Here is a 17,465-nt window from a genome sequence, read left to right as displayed (position 1 = left end):
TAATCAATCTAAAAAACAAAAATAGATTACATTAAATTTTTATTAAGGGGGAACACTTCTATGACGATCGAAAAAAAGAAGTGATTTTCGGGAATTTTTTTGACAGAGAAAATAAAAGAATTTGGGGATCGGATTTTTTTTATTTTATTAAGGGTACATTAAAGATTATTACCTTAAATTCTTATTAAAAAATATTAAATTATTACAAAGTTATTAACAATCTCTAAGAGCACTAGAAAAAATTTTCCCCTCCATGGTCGGTTCGATAACTCAAAAACGGATCATCTGAAAATAAAAACCCAAATTGCTTTTTAATCATTAAGGATGTAGTTATCGTCGCACGTACGGAATTTTGAAAATTTTAATTTCTAAAAAAAAATGCCGACTGATTGAAAATTTTCTCACTATTCTTACTGTTTTTTTTTGTTTTAACCAGGCTAAAAAAATCTTTAAAATAAAAATTTTTCAAATTCCGTACGTGCGATGATAACTACATCTTTACTGATTAAAAAACAATTTGGGTTTTTATTTTCAGACGATCTGTTTTTGAGTTATCGAACCGACCGTGGAGAAGGGAAATTTTCTCCAGTGCTTGACGAGATTGTTAATAACTTTGTAATAATTCAATATTTTTTAATAAAAATTTAAGGCAATAACCTTTAATATACCCTTATTAAAATAAAAAAAAATCCGATTCCCAAATTCCTTCATTTTCTCTGTCAAAAAAATTCCCGAAAATCACCTCTTTTTTTTTCGATTGTCACAGTGGTGTTTCCCCTTGATTATTAAACATGTTAATACTATTTTACAAAAAATAATTCTAAATACTCACTTTATTTTTGACTTCTTTCTCCAAAAATATTTTTTTTTAATCCCTACAAAAATAATATTAATCTAGTTCTATATTTATAAAATTTAATTAATGTGTTTTTCGGTTCTTAAAAATAAATAAAAATAATAATAAGCTTCAATTGATTTAGATTTTTTATTATTATTTATTATTATTATTATTATCGACTTATGACAATGAATTGAGGATTTATTGATGAAAATTCGATGAAAAGCGTACGAAGATTAACATTCATCTATCAACCAATTTTTAGTTATAACTATACTGGTATTAATTTTAATAACATATTTGTTGGTGTATTGAAAAAGTGAAAATAAAAATTACAATATAATATATAAGTGTATCATTATAATAATAGTTGTAATATATAATAATAACATATAATGTTTATTATTATTTTTTAATCCAAGGCCATTTCATCGTCCTTACTGTCGTCCTTCTTAGCGCTGGATGGGTCGTCCTTCTTAGCGGACTCATCTTCAGGATTCGAGGAAGCAACAGTGGTTGAGGAAGTCTGCTCTTGATCCTTCTTGGCCTCGGTCTCCAAGGCGGTGACAAATTCCTCGAGGTTCCCAGTAGCTGCGGCGTTGACGGTGTCTGGTCCAAGTCCGAATTGACGAACCATTGGAGCGCCCTGGCCCGACTGCAAAGCAGACCAGAACATTGATAGCGCCTGAGAGAACTGGGGGGACGACAACGTAGTACACAGATTGTCCCCGGATGGCAAGTGCTTGCTCATTGTTCGCTCCAGGCTTTCTGATGACGTTATCGCCGCCGGGATGGAATTTGTCAGCTCAGTCTCTACATCCGTCTGCCGAACAATAAGCTCTGCTGTAGCCGACCGCGAACAACAGATTATGCCAGCAGGACTACCGCCAGTCTTTTTTCCCCACAGTGCCTCTGACAGCCACGTTAAATTTATCATGCTGCCCACGAGTACGAATGATAGTCCCATAGGCATTATAGTGTCTAGTTATCAAGATATTTTATCAAGTACTGCTGTCAGTTTGTTGCCGAAGGTAGTCCTTGTCTTTATAGATTATTTTATTTGTTTTATCGCCTATTATATTACTTTTGTGTTTAATTATTGTCTACTATAGTCTTGTTTGGTTTTTAGCTATTAAGTCGGGATAAAAATAATGAGTGATCATTCAGTCTCGTCAGTAACGTGCCTTTTTTTTCTTTATTTATTTACTGATAGTTTCTGTTAGATTGTTAACCAAGCTAGAGGATATTGCGATTGTTAATCTTATCTAAGTATTCAAGGTTTTATAGAACGCTATTTTATTGACATTTTTTTAAACGCGGTAATTTAAAGTTAACAAGTTGGTCAGTTTAAAAATTTTTTAATGCAAAATAATTTTTTTTTAATTAAAATTTTTATTTTTTTAATAAAGGGGCATTCCATGGGAAAATGACTAAAATTTTAAAATTTCTTTGATTCATTCTAATTTATTCCTAATTTATTATTAAAAGTTTATATTTTACTAAATTGTAAAAAAAATTTTTTTTAATCAATAAGAAAATGGATTTTTCTCGCCTAGTAACTTTTCAGCCGTACTAACTTGTATCCGGTTTAAATGTTGTTTTAATAGTTTTAAGAACAAATTCATTTTATGTTTGTTGTTAACTAACGTATTTATTATTATATTTTGAAGAAAAAATTTTTTTATGTTCGTTATTAATTAACACCTAAGTTTATCAAGATCGTGTTGTCGGCATGCTAAATCCTTTATTTGTGTTTTTTAATTAGTTTTTTTCTAATTATCCTAAATAATTTATATTTAAATATATAAACAATAATGTTTCTAAGGTTGAAATAATATAAAAGTCTTTTTAATAAACAACTTGATGTAGACATTTTGTACTTGTCCCACCAGTCACAATAAAAAAATTTTTTTAATTGTTTCTACGTAGGTAGTCAGTCTAATTATTCATAATATTGAATGTTTGTAGGATTAATTTTGTATTGAGGGAAGTGTTTTTGAAAAGTTTAGTGGTCGAACTGAAATTGGACTTTAAGTATACCTTTGGTAAGAGAGAAGGATTTTTCTTAGTCCCACCAGTCACATTCAGTCAAATGATAATTACGAGAAACTTAAAAAGTAATCGAAGTTTTTGACAAAGGGTTGTTGTTAATTAGTTATTCTTCTATATTATACGATAAATTTTACTATAGTATAAGTTTCAGTCACATAATTATATATAATTGATGGAATTCAAGAGTCAAATGTCCCACCAGTCACTATGGAATGCCCCAAGAGTATTTTAAAACTTCAAAACAAATTTTTTTAATTGACCAACTTGTAATAATTACTTAAAAAAAATTACCTGGTTGACTTGAGGTGATGGAAAATTCCACAAGTGTCTCTGGAGATCAAATAAGTGAGGGTCACTCATTAAAGTTGCAGGAGTTCTATCTAACAAATTGGTTGAGCTTGAAGATGCAGGTTTTGACCCTGAGGTTTTAGTGGTTCCGGAGCTCGACCTAGGTGTCTCGCTGGGTGTAACGGTAGTGGGAGCTGGAGTCTGTGCTGCTGGAGGTCTCGTAGCGCTGGTAGTAACGGGAGTTGACGAAGTTGTAGTTCTTGAGCTGTGTGGCCGCTCCCTCATTGTTCCTAATAAATTACCTAGACCCATTTGCCCGACTCCACCGAACAGCTGCATTAATTGTTGCTGAGACATGTTGTTCAGGAGGTTTTGCAAGTCTCCTTCAGGGTTAGTACCACCGCTGCGCTGAGATCCTGGGGTTGGTGGGTTATTTAGGACATCGTTTATTTTTTTACAGTGCTCTTCGTCTTTTTCTGTTTTCATATCCTGTTAATTAATAAGTCAATTTATATTTTATAATATAAATATTTAAATTGATACTATTACCCTGGTTAGAAATATTCATTGAAAAAAATTCACGGTCATGAGATTTGAATTTTATTCAATAATTCCAATTTCTCAATTCATATCTATAGATATATAATTTGCATAGAGCGAATTTTTTTGATTTTTTTCAATGAATATTTTTAAACAGGGTAGTTATGAATATGACATACTTGGAGCCAGAAAAAAAATTTTTTGTTGGACAATTTAAATTTTAAAATATAAACGCGGCCAGTTTTACAATCAGGCACATGTTTGAATTCACAGTCTTCCGGGAAAATAATTAAATCCTGAAAAATAAATGACAATTAATTATTGCGTCTAAAAAAAATGACTCACACAAAGAAACAAAAATTATAGGTTACATCTTCGATAACTCCGGAAGTTCTGTCTTTCCAGCAGAAATGCATTAGAGAATCATCCGATTGATAAACGTAGAGAAGTCCTTTTCTCGTATCAGGGTACACTGTTTTTCCCTTCATCGTCATTTTTCCAGCTTTTAATTCGACTAGATTTTTACTTGCACCCCGGACGGTGTTATTGCTGAAGAGAGCACCACTAGCCATCTTATTTTATTTTTTTTTCTGTAATTATTATTTGATCTGTAAATTAATCAATGTTACTATTTTTGTTCTAAGCATAATTAGTTTTAAAATAAAACAAATTTAATGTAATTATCGAAATTAAATTGATATATGCTTACACTACGTCTGCTATTGCTCCTGCCAATGACAATGCACAAATAACATGGCGGTCTGTAATCTTTGTTTCGGCAAAAGATGTCACTAACGCCATCTATGACATTTGATTGTAACTTGATAAGATCACTCTTCAGATATTGTGTTTATTTTTTTTATCTACTAACTGTAAAGTAAACAAACTTCAAAAATTTCTTCAATAATTTTCTTTTACGGTGTTTTTTTATATTTAATTACATACTTAAATTATATTTTATGTCATGGATTGTGACTTAAAAATTTTAATTAATTTTTAATGCTTTAATTTTGTCAAACAGAAAATTTTGACAGATGAAAAATTTTAATGACATTAAAGTTAGCAGTCACTTAACAATTTTTTAATTTTATTTATTAAAAAAATTAGTTCCAAAAACTTATTTTTAAAAAATTGCATTTTTAATTTCTTAAAATTTCTACATGTCAATTTTTTTTTATAATTTTTTTTGCCGTAATTTATTTGTTATAAAATTTTAAAAATGATTTAATATCTACTAAATTAATTTTCATGAAAATTAAGTTAGCCATCTAAAAATTTTAAGAATTTTTTTTCATTGAAAAAATTATTATAAAAAAAAATTTTTTTAATTTCATTTGTAAAAAACTTAAAAAACTGTAAGTACAATTTTTAAAAAATATTTTTTTGTTCTAATTTAATTATTGAAAAAAAAATCAAAAAATTAAAAATGTCGGCTAACTTTAGTGTTATTTAATTTTCATAAAATTTTACCAGGTATGTATTTCTTCTCAAAATTTGACAGCTTTAACAGATAAATAAATTTCCAGATAAAATTCAATGAACAAATCACAAATATTTGGAATTAAATATCTCTAGATGATGTCAGATTTATAAATGTACATTATAATGACATTAAAGTTAGCAGTCATTAAATAATTTCTTAATTTTATTTAACAAACAAATTTGTCCCGAAAAATTATTTAAAAAAAATTGCATTTTTAATTTTTAAAAATTCTACATGTCAATTTTTTTTTTTAATTTTTTTCGCCATAATTTATTTGTCAAAAGAAATATTAAAATTATTTATCAAATATCTTCTAAATTAATTTTAATTCAGATTTAAGACTTGAAATTTTAATGACAAAAATTTTGAGCCGAAGAAATCGACAATCGCTTTAAGATCTCGAAGAAAACAAAAATACACTTGAGTGACGTAATAAAATTTATAAATCAATTAGTTCTAATCAATAAAGATCCTCATTACTGAGCTCCGGATATTTGCGAGTTGTAGATAAATTTACGCTTGCACTGGCGTTTATATTTTATTGGCGAACCCGGTACTTTTTCACCTAAAGGTATATCGGCTATAAAAGGGCTCGGATATAAAAGCGGGTTATTGCTTCAATATGCAGTAAAACCTACATAATGCTTCATGTGTGTTATGACCCTTATAATTCTATACAGCAGAAGCGTCTATACACATATTGCAGGTACTTTGAATTCATATCATTCCATCTTTGTCTCGTATAGGTACGCGCATGTTATCGCCTAGATCCAAAATACTATTCATGCGTCTATCGAGCCTATCAAGACTATTTCTATTCTGGTAAAAATTTTTAATCACATTTAAATATAATAGAGCGAGCGATTACGCGGTTTAAACATTACGTAGTGTTTCGGATTTTCTCGGTAGATTCATAAACAATAAGAATTATTTAGCATCCGTTGAATATCTAATAGTAAATCGCCTGCTTTCTTGTATATTTTACTCTCAATTTAAAGCTTATGGCTAAATATGTACACAAGATATTCAAAATATATTATATAAATCTCTCATTCACTCCACCTACGCAAACAATAATAACCGTAATTACCAGTATTATTATGTGAAATTATGAAGATTCATTTTATGTAGATGTGATGGCGATTCTGGGACTGCGCTTGGGTGATTTTGCGAGACAACACTTGCGTAGGCTGATACTATCTTGTCCCGTCAGCTTTGATGCTTTTGCAATTAATGGATGATGAATAAATCTATATTATTAAGAGAATAAGCAAAATTTTGTGGCCGGTGTATTTATATGATAGAATGGGTTTTTATGGTTAAATCTGATATCGTTGGAAAAGTCTTGGCCTGGAGTTGGGCTTTTTCATGGTTTCATATCATTCTCACCAATAGTCAATTTATGATGATAAGTAATTAGGTTGCATTAAAAAATGCTCTATTTCTAGATACATAAATAATAAATGACCCTGTATCTTGTGAACTATTGACATTTTTAAAGATATAAGCTCATCCCGATATTATACTCATCAAGACCTTTCATTTAAGTACCCACATTATTTTTTCATATATTTTATATATTTACATATATGTATATATGAAAAATATATCAAAATCTATGTAGGTACTCAAATGAAAGCTTTTGATGAGTGTAACGTTGGGATGAGCTTATATCTTTAAACACGTCAATAGTTAAGAAAGTACAGTGCAAATTTAACATAATTAAGAAATGACTTTGTATCTTGTGAAATATTGATATTTTTAAAGATATAAGCTCATCCCGATGTTACACTCATCAAGACCTTTCATTTAAGTACCCACATCAATTTTTCATATATTTTATATATTTATATATATTATATATATGTATATATGGAAAATATATCAAAAATGCATGTGGGTACTCAAATGAAAGTTCTTGATGAGTGTAACATCATTATGAGCTTATATCTTTAAAAATATCATGAATAGACAAAATACAATATAATTTTTTAATTATTGACTTTTTTAAAGATATAGGCTCATCTTGATGTTAAACTCATAGAGACCTTTCATTTGAGTACCCACATCAATTTTTCATATATTTATATATATTATATATATGTATATATGAAAAATATATCAAAAATCCATGTGGGTACTCAAATGAAAGCTCTTGATGAATGTAACATCATTATGAGCTTATATCTTTAAAAATATCATGAATAGACAAAATACAATATAATTTTTTAATTATTGACTTTTTCAAAGATATAGGCTCATCTTGATGTTCAACTCATAGAGACCTATCATTTGAGTACCTACATCAATTTTTCATATATTTATATATATTATATATATGTATATATGAAAAATATATCAAAAATCCATGTGGGTACTCAAATGAAAGCTCTTGATGATTGTAACATCGGGATGAGCTTATATCTTTAAAAACGTCAATAGTTAAAAAAGTACAGTGCAATTTAACAAAATTCACTATTTAATAAAGCAAAATTTTATTTATTTATAGTTCACTAGTCACGGCAGTCACATAGTGACTGCAAGGTTGTTAGTAAATATAATTGAGCTTGATAAATGAAATCTGGATAAGTATCTAATCAGCATTCTCGTGTAAGTTGTACATGGAAGTGCTTTGTTTTTATCATTTCACTACGTTTCCATCCATCCGACATAAAATTATCATTTCCTCTTGAATTTATTCACTCTCATTTCTGCTTCAGATGATTCATTACGTTTATTAAAAGGATTACGCATCAATTTCTGTAAGAGGATTATTTTATTGATTAAGATAAGTTCAAGAGATATTACCAACGAAAATGTTGGATGACGGAAAAAATTGGTCTATGACAAATAAAAATCTGTGGGAGACTTTCCAATTGAAGCTGAGTGCTCCTGAATTGATGTGAGAGAAGATGAAAAAATATATGGAGTTAGAACCCACCGACACTCAATATGTTTTTCATGTAATATATATTTTATTTATCCATTGAATCAATAAACAACATAAAATATTATCAATCAGTTTGCGGTTAATACAATTTATTAGAATTATTTCAATGAATTAATTTAAAAGCTATAAAAAATGAATCCAGCATTTGTATGTAGCTCTGTAATTTAAAGTTAAATATTTAAAAAGTAATAAATTTACAGAGTAGAATTCTTATTGAGAATGCAGAAGATAAAAAAAATTGCAGAAGCTGCTTAAAATTAAATCTTTTTTTTACCGCTTACGTTATCGTGGTTTTCAACACAAATACAAGAGGTAAGTACATACATTTATTCTGGTGCATTGTTATTCCAAGTACTTGACTTTTATTTTTATTTCTAAAGTTTTATACTTCAAAAGATAATATGGATACTATGTACCAACGTTTCTTGATAATTCAGTAAGTTGCAGGGCTTTTTATAAAATTTATTTGTAATTTCAGTATCAGTGCCGTCTTCTTTTTCTTCTCCTTTACGAAAGATAAATTGAAATACTGAAATAATAAGAATAAAAAATGCATTTTATTTAAGTCCTTTATTTAGCAGTTAATGTCAAAAGCTGAAGCTTCACTCTTCTTGACATAAAAGGGCGTAAAACCCGTACCAGCAGACGAGAGAAAGCTCCCGTTTAATTCAGATCCGTGACTACTGGGAGGAAATCTAATCGATATAACAGAGCGTGAAATTTTGGGATTACGTTTCACAGTTCATACCACCAGTATCATCAGTTTGTCATTTATATTTTATCGTTTTAACATTTTGACATTTTAATAGGTTACATTGTTTCCATCATTCTATATTTATATTTTTATTTAAGAGAGAAAAAATATTGATGGATATTTAAATTCAAGCTTTTTTCCAATGTCGAATAATTTAAATACTTTAATTTTATAAAATAATATTTCAATAATATCTCTCGAGAAAATTAATGTAATATTTTTTTTTATCAATTATTTAACATAATTTTTTTAATTTAACCAGTAAATTAAGGAGGTTTAAGCGAATCTAATGTAAAAAATAATTTCCAACTTTGAGCTTTGAAATTAAGTATACGTATAAATAAATACGTCATTTATTTAATCCCAAAATTTTAAAAAGATTCACCGTTTAGTTACTTAGATATTAAATTTTAAAAATCACATATTTTATCTCCTTATACACGGGCTCTTACGGCGGACAAACTTTTGTCGAGACTTTAATTATTTTTTTCAATATTAACCTCCCAACTTTAACGAATAAAAAACTATACACAAGAAACTTGGATTATTGCAAAATATAAAAACAATTTAATAATAATACATTACCGATATAATTTTTGAAATATTTAAAGTCCAATTTTATGTTTGTAACTCGTTTATCGTCAGCCATTTATTTGAATAAAGATTTGACAACATCGCGTCAACAGCTGAGAAAAAAGAAAAGGATAGAAATATAGTTACAGAGAGAGAAATGTTAAACTCACACACTCACCCACGTCTCAGTTATGGGTATAATCAAGCGCGCTATTGCCAAATCTGTTTATTTATTCCGGCAAGTAATAAATACCAAAGTAATTTTATTACTCTACTTTATTAAATAAGTAAAAATCATCAATTATTAAATTGTTTAAATTATTTTAAATTAAAATAAAGAATTTTGACAAATATTGGGAAGACTAAAATTAAAAAAAAATTATAACATTATTTTGACTCATTAGTTACGCTCGAACTTCCTTAAGCTCTTGATTTATTTAATACTTAAAAAAAATATCATGAATTCTTATAAAAATTCTAATCGTGTAATAAAAAAGAATTCAAATTGCGTGAAAGATTACACGGAAAAAAGTAAACTGTATTATTCACTCGGATTCCGGTTAATTTTTATAGTTTCAAACAGTAAAGCCGACATCGGGGTGGCAAAAATATAAATATTACAGAACTTAATGTAGAAAGTATAAAAGCCGCAATTTATAATTTAATATCCAAAATAAGTGATTAGTAGCTGTCACTATAGTAAATAACGACTGTTTCATCTTAAAAAATTAGTTTCAAACAGTAAAAATTGCCATTTCAATATATAGTCCATATTATGAGGAGAAGGGGAACTCAGATGAAAGAGAAGGAAAGGGAATCTCACTCTGGGAGAATTTAACATTTGAAACAGTAAAAATTATACTTTTAAAATATAAATTTTATCAGTCCAAGCAAGTCAATAATTACAGTTTGATTTTTAGCGTTGCGTTTAAAATTTACCATTTTACTTAGTAAATATTGACGTTGCTTGTATTAGAAATTTACTTACTTTATTTTATACTTTTTACATATCATAAGATCATTTTTTAGATACGAAATGATAAATATCAAAGTCTGAATTCTTAATTATTATACTTTAACATTTTAGACATTTACATAGCGAATATTACTGTTTGAAATAGTATTTTCTTCCATGTAAAGAGTAAATTGTAACGTTTAAATGGTAAATATTATATAGTGAATAGTAAAATCATGATTTTACTGTTTGAAATGGTAATTTTTAGCAGTTGATCATTACTTATTATAAATCGACTGTTATTTATTACAGTTTACTTTTTTCCGTGTACTCCTTAAAATTGTTTGTAAGGTGCCTACTGAATTTTATGACACGGAAACTCCTCAATACATATTTATATACATACTTCTAGACATCGACGTACTCCAATACCATCAAAGCAGCAGAGTCTGCGCAAAACTTTGGCTTTTCTCGGAAATAACACAGCGAACTCCTAAACTCTGGTCTCCTGGTTATTTCCCGCGGATTGCTTATCGCCGGCTCTAGAGCTATGAAATTGCCGACCGATTACACTCAATATTTTCAACCAATTTCATAAAATCATATTGATTTTATAAAAAAAAGAAAACTGTAAGATAAGTAATTATTCAAAGCTTAGTTCCAATTCTTGCTATAAAAACAATAATTATTATCATTAAAAAAAGTAACCTAAATAATTGACTATTATTATTATCACAGCCAATCCTTAGAGGGTATATATAAAAGGAGTATCAGTAGTAAAGATACCTCGAGTGGTCAGACAAAGTCGTCCTTGCGCTCCTGTTAAATTGCCGCGTGTTTTCCCTCGTGCTTGGAGCTGCTAGAGGTTTCTCCGAGGTTCATCCCCGAGCTCGAGGTGGTGTAGTAACACTTAAACCCTACCGGGAGTAATAATAACAACCAGATCCCGGATAGGAGTACCGAGTCCACTCCGAGCTCCGTAGATCTTCTGACCGCCGGATATCAAAGCCCCGGATTTTCGGGCAAATTCCAGTTTTTATATCCAAAAGCGGGTCATACCTGTACCCCTGTGGACACCTGTCCTAGACGGGGCGGGCGGGATCTCCAGGTGAGTCAGTCCTGCTATATATTACTCGACCTCAGCTCAAGTCTGCGCCCCAGCATCTATTGGTACAGCACATAGACAATCTGAATGCTCCGTAGCACATATGGCATTTAGTTTGTGCTGGGGTTGCTTAAATGGAATAGGGTAGTCGAATCTAGCTGGTACCAAACCCAAAATCCACCACCACACTGCCACAATCGACCTACCAGCTCAGTATCCTAAATTTAGTTCCTGTTCTCTCTGCTAGTGATGTTCTCTACGGTGATTTCAAAAGTTTTCCTTTCCTCATACTCAACAAGGTAAAGTTTATCGGATTTTTCTCCTGAAATATAAAAAAAATTTCAATATTTTTAAAATACATATAAAACTTACATATAAATTTAACTTAATAAATAAAATAATTATATTATAGGCTCATATGTGATACAATAATAATGTAATTAACAAACATATTTTCGATTCCAGCGTCATTATCAACACCTGGAGTGAAGAGGTGGAATACACATAGGTGAACTTTATCAGCAGGTCTTAGGAAAGTATGAAAGCGCATGAATAAGGCTTACACTCTAGTCCACTAGCTCTCAGTCCACCGGAATTCACCCCTAAATCTTCTGATCATGTTTTCCTTTTCCCTGTCATGCGAGACTTGCTGAAACTTCATCCGCATTCCAGTAACTGCTAGACTTTATCCGGTAATTAAATGTCCTTGGCTGGTATTATACAAAATATATATACACAGTATCCAGTGGTTGTAGATCATCCTGCTGGGGTTTCTGGTGACGTTGTTTGTTGTCAAAGGGTGAGTGGTTGGCATTTCCGGGTATCTGTGTGATTGGACGCTGGGGACCTCGCAGAAGACCCTCGGCTTCCTATTATACCAGGAGAAGACGAGGGACTGGAGCAAGCTGGTAAATCTACGCAGGGCTGCTCTGGAATCTAGACTCTAGACGGGTGAAGGTTCACTGAGCATAACAGATTGTGTGTGTATAGCTTTGTGGATTTCTGTTCTCAATTAGGTCGAGCGGTTGTCTGTGGATAAATTATTTTAAAAAGATTCGAGAAAGAGTGAAAAGTAAGGGACTTGAGAAAAGAAGAGTTGATGATAGGAGGGTAGAAGCTGCAAGAGCTTTTCACAAGATATCTTTTTTTTCTACCCCTATTTTTATCTCAACTCTTTATTTTTTTTAAGAGATGTCTATTTTTAATTGCGCTCATTAAATATTTATTTTTATAAATTTTTTTTTGCAATGTGGAAGTTAAAAAATGGTGAGATTTTTTTATTGAAATTTAAGAGCAAAATTAAAAGAAGAAATAGAAGTTTTAGAAGGAATAATTTTTTCACTTGAAGAGACAATTGAATTTTCTATTAAAAATCAATGAATAAATTGGAGAATATTGTTTTGTGTGGGAGAAGTGTATTGAAGCTTGATTATGAGCAAAATGAAAAGAAGAAATAGAAGTTTTAGAAGAAATAATTTTTTCACTTGGAGAGACAGTTGAATTTTCTATTAAAAATCAATGAATAAACTGCACAGAAAAAAAAATTAACTTGAATCAAGTAAATAATTTTGAAGAATTTTATCTTCTTGATCTTAGTGAAAAAATTCTCAAACTAAGAAATTTTTTCTAGGTTTAAATAAATTTTAATTGATTTAAGAATTTTTCGTCTTGATTCAAAACAATAAAACTCTTCAAAATTATTTTCTTGGTTCAAGAAATTTTCTCTTGATTCAAGTTAATTTTTTTTTCAGAGTGGAGAGTATTGTTTTGTGTGGGAGAAGTATATTAAAGCTTGATCATGAGCAAAATTAAAAGAAGAAATAATTTTTTCACTTGAAGAGACAGTTGAATTTTATATTAAAAATCTATGAATAAACTGAAGAATATTGTTTTGTGTCGGAGTATATTAAAGCTTGATTATGCAAAATGGCCAGGAAAATGTAAATCCCGCTGGAGTTATTTCTGGAGCTTATGAGCGCCTAGTCATGAGGGAAATTCATCCTTCGGGCGTTTAATTTTTCCCATTTTCTCGATCCAGCATCCAATCCGCAGTCCACATAAACACCCACTCGAGCGCACACTCCTTTATTTAACAGATATTATTATACATACATATATACAGATAAAAGCAATGTATTGTATACGAAGCTTGCGTATATACGGTTACCGTAGCACTGGGGATTACAGCTGGCACAGCTTCTGTCTGCCTGCTCGCCCGTCCACTGTCTGACATTTTCGATTTGCGAGCAACAAGTTTTCCCGGGTCACATCCGATTTTGGTGGGGGTAAATGAGGGTAGTTGGGAAAATGCCGAGCATGCTTCTCGAAAGTTTGCTTTCCCAATAAAAAGACGCCTCAATTTTCCGTGGAATTTTGCATTTTCATCTGAAAAAAAAAAATTTATTGTTTAAATAATGGATAAGCTTTATAAAAAGTTTGATATTTATTGAAAATTCGTCACAATTTATTTCTTCGGATCAATAAAAAATAATTTATCTTTATCCTTTTTTTAGAGTGAAAAATTTATCGGGTTACTTTTTACTACTTTCAGTAGATTATAGTATATTTAGAGAAACGTCTGGATGATAATATTATTCTAAAGAAGAATTTATATTTAAACGGCATGCACGAAATAATTTAAACCAACCGACATTAAATTTCACGGAAGCACAAAGGCATCACACAGCCATCAGAAAGTAACAGCAGAAGCACCAGAAATATGTTGCTGATGCCATGAACCAGCCGCAGGATTTATGACCCAGCATATACATAGGTATGTATACTCTCAGACACATATATAAGTATACATATAGATGTATGAACACTGAATATAGGGTTGAGTTGCGGGAAGGAAGAACGAGCACGAGGAATTCTTGGAGGGCGGTTTGAAATCGTCAATAACCAGCTGGATGATGAAGAAAGGAGTAAACAAGTACCAGAAGAAGAGGACAGCTCTGCCTTGGGATACGTGATAGAGCAAAAGATGAAAGACTCTGTGTTCTTGCAGGCCACGGATAGTCTCTCGCTTTTGCTTCTGCTAGTGCTGATTGCCGTGGTCGGGAGGATCAAAGCTACCGCATTCTTTCCAAGAACATTTCCTGATGGACTTGTTCCCACTCTGTTTCTGCACTTTGGGTAAATCAGCCGTCGCTGGAGCCTTGGATCTAAAACATTAATGTTTACCAGGTATTAGGTATGTAATTTTATAATCAGAGTTTTCAATTTATAGTATTTATGATACCTTCGATGCATTGTTTGAAAATTTATCATTCGTTGAATAGAAGGTGGATGGTAAAAGGGCAGTTAAGGGCGTGTGCTGACGACAAGTAATCGATACCCAATGATATTGAATAAAACCACACCCTGAAAAAGAAAAAAAAAAAAGTAAAACATGACACACATTTTTGCACTTACACAGAAAAAAAGGTTCACTTGAGCCAAGAAAATATTTTTTCTGATTACTTTCTTGAGCGAAAAAAAAATTTTTTTTGACAAGAAATTTCACTTATTCCAACAAAATTAATTGGAATAAGAAATACGTATCTTGCTTTAAGAAATACGTATCTTGGTCCAAGGAAATTTATTTAAGTCAAGTAAATCTTGATGTTTTGAGAAAATTTAGCCTCTTGCTCCAAAAAATTTAGTTCTTGATAGAAGTAAATTTTCTTGCCTTGAGAAAATTTCTCTCTTGCTCCAAAAAATTAAATATAAAGATAGAAGTAAATTTTCATTAATATTTTTATTGATTAACATATCGAATGAGAAGATCAAATAATATTTCATCACTTTTTTTCATTCAATATGTATAATTGCACGCTAAAATAATATAAAATGGGTATCAAATATTCAAGAGAAAAATTTTCTCAAGGTGAGAAAATTTTTTTCTCAGCTGAAGTAGGTGGTGCTGCTTCCCTAAAGTATCTAAAAATCTTGATCAAATATAAAAATTTATTGTATCAAGTATTTATGATAATTTTAATTAAGAAAAAATCACTTCCACCAAGAATAGAATTTCTCGAAAAATTTTTACTTCGGCCAACACAACTTCGGTCTTCCTTCAGATACCTGACAAATTTTCTCGAGCCAAGAATTTTGTTCTCCAGTCAAGAAATTTTTCTTTCTGCGTATTCCCTTTTTTTGTGATGAATTTTCCGGTGAAGCAAAAAGTAAAATGAACGATACCTAAAAGAATAAAGTATATATTATATCTATATATATAAGCAATTAAAGTGCTAATAAATTTAAAAAGTAATTTTAGGTTGAAAAAGTTTTTACGACTAAAGAGCTGGTGGTTGTTTTTCAGTTTTCATCGCATCGAAAAATCTTACCGTTGTATATTGTATTCCTGCAGTAGAAAGTTACGATGAAGCACACGAGTTTCGTTTAATTTCGCAAGACCCTATAAAGGTTATATACCTTATACCTTATACCTTATACCTTATATCTAGTGTAACAACCAAGTCCGGTTGGTGTACTGGCGTTGGAAAATATACGCCCTCGTAAAGCAGAAAGAGTATAAAGGTAAAGGAGCTGAGAGTTAGTATTGCTAGGGTGAAAGAGAAGTATGCCGTAGAATAAGAGAACTGAAGGGTGTTGCGTTCTATATATCTCTCTACCTATATTTTACACGACTACTAACAGCGGTGATGCTGATGCTGGTGTGCAGGAATCGTGAGAGAAAAGTTTGTGAAAAATAAAAAGGTATAGGAATAAGAGAGATAAAAATTCTGAGCCAAAACAAAGGGAAGAGTGATCCAGAAATGGATGATGTGAAGGGTGGTGGGTGAAGGAATGAGGGAAAGGGCGGGCGAAGATGTAATAGAGGAAGAAAATACTGACAATACAATGCACACACGGATCAGATCCTCAGGCGCTGTTACTCGAGGGTGGATCAATTCTCGATTCTTCAAAAAGAACATTTAATTCATTCTGATATTAAGCGGTAAATTTGCTAACGCCTTTTTTTATTGATATCAATATAAGCGAGCTTTAACTTCTTCATCAAGTTCAGATTAAAAAAATTTTAAGAACTGTAAAGTTGACGAGTTCTTCTTGCTTGAGAAGAAGCTTTTAAGCTTTGAGTGAGCGAAAGGGGAGGATATGTATCTTTAATCTTTATAATCAAGCTTCGGTTCAAATCCTCATAACCCTTTTTTTTTTTTGTAAAAACTTTCTCTCCCCTATATACTGCAATCTACAATAAATATATACCTCGAGTAAGAGTTCTATGTATCATCATTCCTTTTCTCGCGCGCAGACTCTCGAGATATCCCGGGGTATAATATCTCCTGGAACAATTGTTAGCTACCTTGTACTCGACTCTTCTCTTCTCCTTTGGCTTGTTCTTTATATATATATCTTATGCTTTCATATTTTTCTGGTATATATTATCTACAGGGATTTTTAAAACAAAAATTTCTTCACTTCAAACACCATCATTGTCTCTTGAAAGAAAAAAATACTGATATATACACCGAAATATACAGAGAGTCAAAAAACCAAAGCTAAAGATTCGATGAAAGATTAAAAGTAATAAAGATTACTTACAAATAACTATATACTATCACAGATGATAAGAGATTTTATCTTGATAAATAAATCACGAGGTCAGTGGAATTAATGCGAGAAAATTAAAGAAGAAATACATATAGTTAAAAATACCCAGTTTTAGAATCGCTTGGAAAAGTATAATGGAATAGAAAAGGGATCGTGACTATCCTTGAAATGTCAAAAGGTCGTTCCTGTTTCTGGTGCACGAGAAACCCCTGTAGCAGCATTCTCTTGAGGGTTGAAGAAGGCGGACGTCGCTTGGCAACGCGAGGGTGAGTGAGGGATAGTGTGTGCTTACTCAAGCTCTCACGTCCTTTCTGCCGAGTTTTCATCCGCAATGGATATATCACATACGGATTACTCTAGCCCAGTTTCCT

General features: G+C 30.9%; 2 protein-coding genes and 2 long non-coding RNA genes across 9 annotated transcripts; 1 reads left to right on the top strand and 3 right to left on the bottom strand.

Moving 5' to 3' along the window:
- Positions 1-966: 966 nt before the first annotated feature.
- Positions 967-4,533, bottom strand: LOC123260779 (proteasomal ubiquitin receptor ADRM1 homolog). Of its 2 annotated transcripts, none has more exons than XM_044722114.1 (5): positions 4,428-4,533; positions 4,090-4,326; positions 3,898-4,014; positions 3,182-3,667; positions 967-1,661 (listed from the first exon to the last, which is right to left on the bottom strand). In XM_044722114.1, the coding sequence occupies exons 2-5, from the start codon at positions 4,288-4,290 to the stop codon at positions 1,251-1,253; spliced, it is 1,215 nt and encodes a 404-aa protein (XP_044578049.1). In that variant the 5' UTR covers positions 4,291-4,326; positions 4,428-4,533; the 3' UTR covers positions 967-1,250. The 2 variants fall into 2 exon arrangements, with proteins under 2 accessions (XP_044578049.1, XP_044578050.1); XM_044722115.1 differs by having other exon boundaries at positions 967-1,493; positions 4,428-4,519.
- Positions 4,534-7,752: 3,219 nt separating this feature from the next.
- LOC123260849 lies at positions 7,753-8,222 on the top strand. The gene is made up of 2 exons (XR_006508559.1): positions 7,753-7,811; positions 7,922-8,222. It is a non-coding gene; the product is annotated as an uncharacterized LOC123260849 (long non-coding RNA).
- Positions 7,761-12,191, bottom strand: LOC123260828. Of its 3 annotated transcripts, XR_006508534.1 has the most exons (5): positions 11,988-12,075; positions 11,220-11,860; positions 10,840-10,981; positions 8,568-8,680; positions 7,761-7,961 (listed from the first exon to the last, which is right to left on the bottom strand). It is a non-coding gene; the product is annotated as an uncharacterized LOC123260828 (long non-coding RNA). The 3 variants fall into 3 exon arrangements; XR_006508535.1 differs by lacking the exons at positions 7,761-7,961; positions 11,988-12,075 and adding an exon at positions 12,102-12,191 and having other exon boundaries at positions 8,643-8,680; XR_006508536.1 differs by lacking the exons at positions 7,761-7,961; positions 11,988-12,075 and adding an exon at positions 11,911-11,957 and having other exon boundaries at positions 8,643-8,680.
- A 1,038-nt stretch (positions 12,192-13,229) lies between these two features.
- On the bottom strand, positions 13,230-16,980 carry LOC123260810. 3 transcript variants are annotated; one of them, XM_044722165.1, is made up of 4 exons: positions 16,750-16,980; positions 14,475-14,702; positions 13,706-13,923; positions 13,230-13,621 (listed from the first exon to the last, which is right to left on the bottom strand). In XM_044722165.1, exons 1-4 carry the CDS (start codon positions 16,775-16,777, stop codon positions 13,550-13,552), a joined length of 546 nt encoding a protein of 181 aa, XP_044578100.1. In that variant the 5' UTR covers positions 16,778-16,980; the 3' UTR covers positions 13,230-13,549. The 3 variants fall into 3 exon arrangements, 2 of the variants coding, with proteins under 2 accessions (XP_044578100.1, XP_044578099.1); XR_006508522.1 differs by adding an exon at positions 14,780-14,901 and having other exon boundaries at positions 13,230-13,923; XM_044722164.1 differs by having other exon boundaries at positions 13,230-13,923.
- Positions 16,981-17,465: the final 485 nt, after the last annotated feature.

This window comes from Cotesia glomerata, linkage group LG3 (assembly GCF_020080835.1).
Source record: "Cotesia glomerata isolate CgM1 linkage group LG3, MPM_Cglom_v2.3, whole genome shotgun sequence".
In the NCBI taxonomy this organism is placed as follows: domain Eukaryota; kingdom Metazoa; phylum Arthropoda; class Insecta; order Hymenoptera; family Braconidae; genus Cotesia; species Cotesia glomerata.
The sequence above is the reverse complement of the archived record's forward strand: the minus strand, read 5'-3'. Positions and strand labels throughout refer to the sequence as shown.